General features: G+C 39.1%; 1 protein-coding gene across 4 annotated transcripts in view; it reads left to right on the top strand.

Annotated features, from left to right (window-relative positions):
- LOC116093765 overlaps positions 1 to 9,899 on the top strand; it is a 187,984-nt gene that overhangs the window by 89,312 nt on the left and 88,773 nt on the right. For 3 of the 4 annotated variants that reach the window (XM_031375466.1, XM_031375467.1, XM_031375468.1), the window contains 2 exons: positions 8 to 108; positions 1,481 to 1,617. In XM_031375466.1, the coding sequence (XP_031231326.1) occupies positions 8 to 108; positions 1,481 to 1,617 (238 nt within the window). Of the gene's footprint in view, positions 1 to 7; positions 109 to 1,480; positions 1,680 to 9,899 lie in introns of those variants that run through there. The other variant, XR_004119831.1, reaches the window with a different exon arrangement.

The raw sequence follows: 9,899 nt of genomic DNA on the forward strand, positions 1-9,899 counted from the left end.
TTTGCAGTCCAGTCATTATCCCCCCTCCTGGTTCACCCTTGGACGGTTCCTCATTCTATTTCTCCTCCCTGGTCTTCAAGAAGATGTCCCCACCCCACCACAAACAAGGTACACAGCCAGCTCAGATGTCACTATAACCTCAGGCTGGAACGGTGGTAACTTGGGTCTTGGACATCACGCAAACCCTGTCTGAGATAAGACCATAGACCTAGACATGGCTGCCAGTGGCGGGATGGACCCAGATGTTGCAATGGCCTCAGGTAGCAGCACAGGGCACTCAAATCAGTATGTTCCCTAACAACAGCATGGCCCTCAGACACCCACATGGTCTCATGTGGCAGCCAGAACACTGAGATACAGATGGCCTTTGGTGGCAACTCAAGCCATGGACATTGACACAGACCTCAGCAGCAGCAGGATGATGTGCTCCCCAGGAAAAGCCTATACTAGGATGTCACCATGGCCTCAGGTGGGAACCACACAGGTCACTCAGGTCAGTTTAGCCCTCACTGTCAGTATGGCCTCTGGATATCAACATAGTTTCAGGCAGCAGCACAGACCACTGATACCTAGATAGGCCTTGATAGCATCACAATACACAAACACCAACACAGACCTAGGCTGCAGTAAGGCCATAGAACCAGACATGGCCCCTGGCAGCAGCCTTGGCCTGGATCTCTCCATGGCCTGAACTGGTTGTATAAGCTCCTCGTATCATCCTGTTCCTCACCTTGCCACCATCACATTTCCAGTTCCACTTCTTTCCACAGTGTTCTCTCCACTCCACACTCCCCTGGGCCCTGGTTGGTGCTTGGCTATCTCTTTTCCAGCCTACCACTCCAGGACAGCCATAGAGATCTGAGGCATAAGCTTAGGTATCTCTCTCTTCAAATTCTTAACCAATAATAAAAGGCAAGTTCCAATGCTGGAGACACCACGTTCTTCAGGCAAAGGAACCAGTAGACCTGAGCTGGATCTGCTTTGAAATTCTCCTCATGGAGGACTAGCTTTCATGGTATCAGAAGAACCACAAAAACTTCTAAGGAAGGGAAGAAACCAAAAGTCCTACCCAGTCTTCATGCCTAAAACCCACAACAATGACCACCATAGCACCGTAACCCTAAGGATACAGTAGTGGCATACATACTGTGGCAGTAACCAACAGTTCCCCAACTGAAATTAAAATATCATTAAAAAATCATAAACAAAATAGAAACCTAGTCAAATACTTAGTGATAGTTAAACATGGATCTTAGAAGAGAGCCTACAGCCACCACTTTACTAAACAAGCATAATTCATAACTACATTCTAAATGCTTATCCATATATCCACAGATAAGTAAGTTTAGCCCTCAACCCTCATCAAAGCATCTTCTATCACTGAGGTAATGGCCAACCAATACCTGACCCAACTTGAGACCCATCTCATGGGCAAGTGCAAATCCCTAACACTATTAATGATCCTCTGTTATGCTTGCAGACAGGAGCATGTTGTCCTCTGAGAGGCTCAACCCAGCAGCTGACTAAAACAGATACAGACACCCACAGCCAAACAGTGGATGGAGCTTGGGGACTCTTATGGAAGAATCCAAGGAAGGATTGCAGATCCCCAAAGGGGTTAGTAACTCCTTAGGAAGACCAACAGAGTCAACTAACATGGACCCTTAGGGCTCTCAGAGTCTGACTCACCAACCAACCAAAGAACATACATGGGCTGGACCTACGCATCCCTACACATAGGTAGCAGATGTCCAATTTGCTCTTCATGTGGGTCCCAAACAGCAGTAGCAGGGGCTATCCCAAAAGTTGTTGCCTATATGTGGGATATGTTCTTCTATCTGGGCTGCCATGTCTGGCCTCAGTGGGAAAGAAAGCCCCTAGCTTTACAGAAACTTGAAGTGCCAGGGCAAGGGAGTTACCAAAGGATAGCCCACCCACTCAGAGGAGAAGGGGAGGGGGAAGGGAGGAGGAATGTGAGAAGGGCTGACTGGGAGGGGGCAGGGAAGGGATATAAATTAAAACTGAAAAAAAATGCCAAAAATTAATATTAACTCACTCCCCCCAAAATACCTTCTCTATGTAACAGGCAGAGAACATTACAAAAAACCCCACAACTTATCAAAATACAGAGAATAAGTGACAGTGTAGTGCCGTGTCCCAGCTGAAACATCTACAACATAATACCTGAACATAAGGCTTGGGGATCATTTCTGAAGAGGGAACCAAAGGACTATAAAAGACAGAGGAATAGAAAGTTTAGTGTAAGATTGTGTCCCCTAGAAATGTCAGAGAGGCTACATCCTTTAAGTCTAATCAAAATGACTGAAGAAAGAAGACCTGAGCAATGATGAGACTGATGAACATGCCAACATGGAAGGGAGAGAGTTGAGGTGGGGGCTCAACTCTAAACAAAGAACTATGGGCATTATGGGAGCACTAAGGCAACAGAAATGGTCTTAAGACCATGGGGAAGATACTCCCTATAAAGGGTTATCAAATACTAAGTACTTAGCCTAGAATCCTATGCATATAGGTAATATTATTTGAACTTAGCAAGATTTAGTTTCTATTTAGGAATATAAATTTTTGTACATATTTTGTACATATAAAATTTTGTACATATGCACTGACAATTTTAAAATATATAAATTATAACGGTTGAAAAAAGAGGCATGAACTTTAAATAGCAAGGTGTGCATGGGTAAGGTAGAATGGAGGAAAATGATATAATAATATGAATTAAAAATGTATTATAAACAAGGTATTACTTTGCTGAGTGCAATAATGTTGGTGAACAGTTATTAACTTATACCATTCCAGGCTACCTGGCTTTTAGGGTTGCTAAAGACAACACTGACATTATTCTGATGTTTTCCTTGGATATCAATTGGTGTTGTCTCCTCACAGCTTTTAAAATTGTTTCTTTACATAATTTTGACATCTTGATTATTATGTGCTGTGTGGAGATTTCTCCTCTTAGTTTCTTGAGGTGTGTTATTAGGGTTTCTATATCTGCAACAACAACTACAACAACAGGACTTATTTGTCTCACACATTCATATTGATAATGAATGTTCATAGTTCATTACTGAAGGAAGCTAGGTCAGGAACTCAAACAGGACAGGGACCTGAAGGCAAGGGCTGATGCAAAAGCCATGAAAAGATGATGCTTAGTGGCTTCTTCTCCATGGTTACTTCAGCCTGCTTTCTTATAGAATCCAGGACCTCCAGACCAGAGTTGAAACCATTTCCAGTGGGCTGGGCTCCACCCCATCAATCACCAATTAAGAAAATGCCTTACAGGCTTGTGGACAGCCCATCTCATGGAGGCATTTTCTTAATGGAGGTTCCCTCCTCTCAGGTGACTTTAACTTGTCTCACATTGACATAAAACAATCCCAAACACAGGGGTTCTAAATCTTGCTGGTGTTTTGATGCCCATTTGTTAGTAGATATTTAAGAAATTTTCTCTATGTCTAATTGAATACATTTTTTAGGCTTAATCTCAATTCCTTATTAAACCCATAGGTCTTAAGCATCTTCTCTTCAATGTAACCCAGAGTTATTGGAAGTTTAGGTCATTTATGCTTACTTTTTCCTTATATATCTCAAAATACCTTACATTTTTGTATGTCCCTTCCTCCTTAGCAGTTATTCTTTGCTTAATTGTGTCTTGTTGATGATGCTTCCTACTGTGTTTTTTATCTGGCTGATTGATTTTTCCCTTTAAGAATTTATTTGCTTTGTTTTTATTTTCAATTCCTTACCATTTTTTTCTCCATGCTTTGAATTATTCCTCTAAGTTACTCAACCACTTCATTCATTTTCATAAGTTTCTTGTCTAGATCCTGAATCACTTTATTTATTTTGTTGATGGGCTTATTTCAGGTCTCTGGATATTTGTTTCTGTCTTTCTTTCATTTTTAATTTAGGACTCATATATTTCTCCAGCATATATATATCTGATTGTCTAGATATTTAGTATTAAAAAATTTTAATGGGCTTTCTCTCAAAGATTTTGCATGCTTTTTTTTTCTGTTGTGTTTTGTGCATCTGTTGGGATGTTCATGTCTTCCACTTAAAATATCCCATTTCCTTTTGACGTTTTTATGGTGTGACTCCTCCTCATGAGCCACTATCACCTGGAATTTCATTCTCTGCTGATTTTTAGAAATTGGATTAGTGATTGTTAGTTTTACCTAACGATTTCTCAGTGGTCCACATCAACTTACAGCAAAAGACACTTGTGCATTTTGCTTGCATCCACAAAAGGGTTTAGATACAGTAGCCCTTGATTACTAATTAGGGGAAATGCAGTTTATACTCTTCATTAATCTAAGGTTATTGATACTTAAGTAGTAGAATGGGAAAATGGGATAACAAAAAGAGAAGGAATGTATGTGTGATAAAAGTCTGAGGTTTAGCAAAAATTATTATTAGATGTGGCAAATAGACTTTTGTGGAAATAGAAAAATAAGGGACAGCCTTTCAATACTATAGGCCTGCTCAGGTTATCTGGAATTTCCAAACATACACCAGGCATGCCTTCTCCTTCCCATCCCATAATCCTGCCTCTGCTTCTCTGGGATTTCCCCTCAACACACCACTAGGCATACATTCTCATTGCTAACCTTTAGGACCTGGTGGTTCCTCTAATATCTTGTCACTATCCAGCTTGCTTCCTCACAGATATTCCATCCTCATGCTTCAGACTAGATTCACTCTCACCCCATAAACTAGCCACTCCCCTTTTCATACTCCATGGAAAACCTTGATCCTCTTTAAACCCATAAACTAATTGTCTAGAAAACTACTTTCCCAAGATCTTCTCTCCACAACCCTTAGGTTACAAGAACTTATTCATGGTAGATCAGTCAATTTTGGAGAACCACAACAGAAGGAACCAAATAAAAGTACCACCAGCAAGGTATGTGCTGACCCTTCATTATTGTCTGTTTATACAGACAATAGCTGGCTCTTAGAAGAATGCTAGAGATATAATGGCAGCCCTCAATACCAGTTCCACAAAAGAAAAAAATATTTCAACTGTCTTGCAACTTCATCTGCTCCTAAACATCCAAAGATGGTTTGAGCAAAAAGAAAAATACAACTAACAAACTGCTTCTGATGCTCAAGTCATGAATCCCAATGAGAATGACCAGCAAGGTCCAGATACACAATTCAAACAAATGATTATAACTACATTCAACCAACTTTAAAAGGATATGGATGTGCTTACTCTAAGAGAACAAAAACAGAGAGCTGAATGAAATGGATATGTTAATCCAAGATGTGAAAATATAATTTAATTCAGAGACAGAATTTTCTGGAAAAAAAACTGAAATAATCCAGAAAATGAAAAACTAAATAAGCCAAATTAAGATCTCACAGAAAAGCCTCACCAACCAACTCAGTCATTTTAAAAACAGAGAGTCAGGGATGGATGGGACAGTAAAGGAATGGAACATGGAAATGCTTTTTGATACTAGAAAAAGAACCAATCTTCAAATTGTGGCCACAGAAGAATGAAAATAATGCTATGGCAAAAACACTAAGAGTACGTTTAAGAACATTATACAATAAGTTTTCTCAAACCTCGGAACTAGTATAAAAGAGGCCTAGAGAACACCAAGAATTCAGGATCAGATATATTGCAGCTAGAACATCAAAAACACTGAAAAAGAAAAGGTGCTGAAAGATGCAAGAGATTTCATTGTAATAAGGCTGTACTCCAATGACCCTCACATCACCAAAGGATTTTACCTCCATTGTAGCTAAGCTGAGAGTTGACAGTTCTGCTGCGCCAAGGAATGAATTTTTAGGCACAAATTTTGGATACAGACATCCTGCTATGGTAAAAGCTATTTGAGTGAATGACTTTATTCTCAGCCCACAGAGAACAGGTTACATTCACTTAAGAAATGGTGTAGATATTAAGATGGTCTATCCATAAAGTCATTCACCAACTGTTTCAATGAACAATGGTTCTGCTTTGAGGGTGGCACAGACATTAGGTGAGGGTAAGAATTTGGTTCATTAGCTGTGATAATTTGGAAAAGCATTCATCTCAGAGAAAGAGTAACTTATAAAGTCCTCTTCTTCAAACTTGATACAAGAGTTACAAACATCAAGCAGAGCATTCACTCTCACTCTTTGTTGTTCTCTTACAAGCCACCTCCCTAGTTAATCAGCTATGTTTCTTTTGGGTATATAAATACTTTTGAAATATATAAGCTGTTCTGAAAACCATAGCATAGCATAAAAACATGAAATAAACAATATTACTAATAGAAAGGCTGAGATAGGAGAAGCAAGATTTCAAGACCCTTGTGTTGTACACAGCCAGACACTGTCCAAAACAAACAAGTTAAAAATGTAGATAGATTGTACAATATTGGACCTATTTCTCCAATTACCAAATTAGAGAGATCATTGGATGACAGTCAATAAATTTCTAATTCCTCATATTTTTGGATTTCAATCAATTAGGATATGTTGGTAATATTAATTTTTATATTAAGATATTAAGAAAAAATAATTGTTACTTCCTGTTGTTTTGTTGTAAGAGATGGAATTAGATTTGTATAGATTTGTTGAAAGATTACTTTCTTGCTTCTTCTAGGGTGTAGTTTTGATCCTTATGTTAATGTTTTCCATCTATTATCCTTTGTAGGGCTGGATTTGTGGAAAGATACTGTGTAATTTTGGTTTTGTCATTGAATATCTTGTTTTCCCCATCTATGGTAATTGAGTTTTGCTGGGTATAGTAGCCTGTGTTCTTGTAGGGTCTGTATGACATCTGCCCAGGATCTTCTAGCTTTCATAGTCTCTGGTGAGAAGTCTGGTGTAATTCTGATAGACCTGCCTTTATATGTTACTTGATCTTTTTCCCTTACTGCTTTTAAAGTTCTTTCTTTGTTTAGTGCATTTGGTGTTTTTACTATTATGTGATGGAGGAATTTCTTTTCTGATCCAGTCTATTTGGAGTTCTGTAGGCTTCTTGTATGTTTATGGGCATCTCTTTCTTTAGGTTAGGGAAGTTTTCTTCTATAATTTTGTTGAAGATATTTACTGGCCCATTACATTGAGAGTCTTCACTCTCTTCTATACCTATTATCCTTAGGTTTGGTCTTCTCATTGCGTCCTGGATTTCCTGGATGTTCTGGGTTAGGAGCTTTTTGCTTTTTGCATTTTCTTTGACTGTTGTGTCGATGTTTTCGATGGTGTCTTCTGCCCCTGAGATTCTCTCTTCTATCTCTTGTATTCTGTTCGTAATGTTTGCATCTATGACTCCTGATTTCTTTCCTAGGTTTTGTATCTCCAGGGTTGTCTCTCTTTCTGATTTCTTTATTGTTTCTATTTCCATTTTTAGATTCTGTATGGTTTTGCTCATTTCCTTCACCTGTTTGATTGCGTTTTCCTGTAGTTCTTTAAGGGATTTTTGTGTTTCCTCTTGAAGGGCTTCTAGCAGTTTACCTGTGTTCTCCTGGGCTGGTGGAGTTCCTGTGTACATGGTCCCACTGGTCCCAGTTACTCCCGGTGTTGGGACAGATGTTGGGTCCTCCTCACTTCTTATCCTGGGTGTGTCAGAGTGCCTGGGAGTGGAGCTTCCTCTGGGTGTTGTGGAACTGGCTGCGGAGCTTGCGCCCAAGGTCTGCTCAGGACACAAGGCCCCAGTATCCATCTTTTTACTGCCTACAAGAAACACGACATCCACAATATATATTCACTTTGGGGTAAAAGGATAGGAATAGGTTAGAATAAAACAAATGAAAGTAAGAAACCAACAAGTGTAGTTTTCCAAATATATGACAAATAGACTTCAAAACTAAAATATTCAGAAGAGACAGAAAGGATATTTCATACTTATTAACAAAGAAATCTAGCAAGATGATATCACAACTCTAAATAGTTATGAGCTAAACACAGTCACAACTTGATAGAAGACATACACTATAAGTAAAGCCATATATTTTATACCCACAGGGTGATTGTGAGTGACTTTAAAAATCCTGCTCTCATCAAGGGATCATCAAGACAAAAACTAAATAGACACACTGAAATTAAAATGACATTATAAGTCAAATAGACCCAAAAGAGATCTACAGAACATTCTACCCAAAGTTCAGAGAATGCATATTCTTATAAGAAAGCAATAGGAGCTGAGGAGGAGGGTGACCCTGTAGAAGGACTGGCAGTCTCAACTACCTGGACCTCTGCAATCTCTCAGACACTGGGTCACCAACCAGGAAGCATACACCAGCTGATCTGAGGCCCCCAACACATATAGAACAGAGACTGCCAGGTCTGAACTCAGTCAGAGAAGATGCTCCTAACCCTCAAGAGACTGGAGGCCCCAGGGAGTGGGGAGGTCTGGTGGAGTGAGGGTTAAGGGAGTGGGGACATTCTCATGGAGACAGAGGGAGGAGGTATGGGATGTGGAACAGTCACAGGGTAGACCGGAAGGAAGATAAAATCTGCACTGTAAAAAATATTAAATAGCCATGCAGTGGTGGCGCACACCTTTAATCCCAGCACTTGGGAGGCAGAGGTAGGCGGATTTCTGAGTTCGAGGCCAGCCTGGTCTACAGAGTGAGTTCCAGGACAGCCAGAGCTATACAGAGAAACCTTGTCTCGAAAAAAAAAAAAAGGAAAACAATAGAACATTCTCTAAAATCTGTCAAACATTAGGACACAGATCATGTCTCAAGATATAGAAAGTTGAGATAACATTCTACGTTCCAACTGACCATAGTGCAATAAAATATATATCAACAGCAATAGAAACCATAGCAAATACTAAAAATACAATATTGTGTAATAACTGGAACAAGGAAGAAATCAATAAGGAAATTTAAAAACTCCCCACACAAAACAAAAATGAACACACAAGGAAAACAGTGCTAAGAAGAAACTTTATAGTGTTGAGTGTTTACATCAAAAAAGTTGAGAGGACTGATTTAATAAGGTAGAGATGTACCAGAAGGCCTTAGAAAACTCTAATAAGCCACATTTCAAAACAGTACATTGGATGAGGTCATCAAAATCATGGCTGAAGTTCATGAAAAAAATATACAGCAACGCAGTACAAACCAATGGGGAGGGAGAGTTGGTTCTATGAATATTAACAAAACTTATGAACCATTAGCCAAATTAAATTAAAGAGAGGGACAATGCCTAAGTTAATAAATTTTGATTTTGAATGTAAAAGATCCTGAATATTCCACGAGAAAAAAAAACTTACAGCTTATAAAGGCATTTGTCAAGGGAGCAGAAAGCAAAATTAACACAAAAAAATAATGAACACACCAAGAAAGAAATTAGGGAAGCAATCACATTCACAAAAGCATTACAAAATGTCTTGGAAAAAATTCAACCAAGTCGGTAAAAGACTATAAAAGGAAAAAAAATGAAGACAGCAGAAGATGGGAAGACTTTTCAATCTCATGAACAGGTAAAATTAATGTTGTAGAAATAAGCATTTTACCAAAAAGCAAGATACAGATTTAAAGCAACTCTCATCAAACGTTCAAGGCATTTTTTCACATATTGCAGCCCCTTAGGACGAACAACAATATGAACTAACTAGTACCCTCAGAGCTCCCAGGGACCTAAACTCCAACCAAAGAGTACACATGGGGGGACTAATGGCTCCAGCAGCATGTGTATAGCAGAGGATGGCCAAGTTGGTCATCAATGGGAGGAGAGGCCCTTGGCCCTGTGAAGTTTCTATGCCCCAGTGTAGGGGAATGTCATGGCCAGTAAACAGGAGCAGGTGAGATAGTGAGCAGGGGAAGTGGGGAGGGAACAGATGATTGTTTTAGTTTTTGGTTTTTTCTTTCTTTTTATTTTTTATTTTTGTTTTTATTTTCTCTTATTTTGTTTCTTTTTCTTTTCTT

The sequence above is a fragment of the Mastomys coucha genome, unplaced genomic scaffold (assembly GCF_008632895.1).
Source record: "Mastomys coucha isolate ucsf_1 unplaced genomic scaffold, UCSF_Mcou_1 pScaffold16, whole genome shotgun sequence".
Lineage (NCBI taxonomy): Eukaryota > Metazoa > Chordata > Mammalia > Rodentia > Muridae > Mastomys > Mastomys coucha.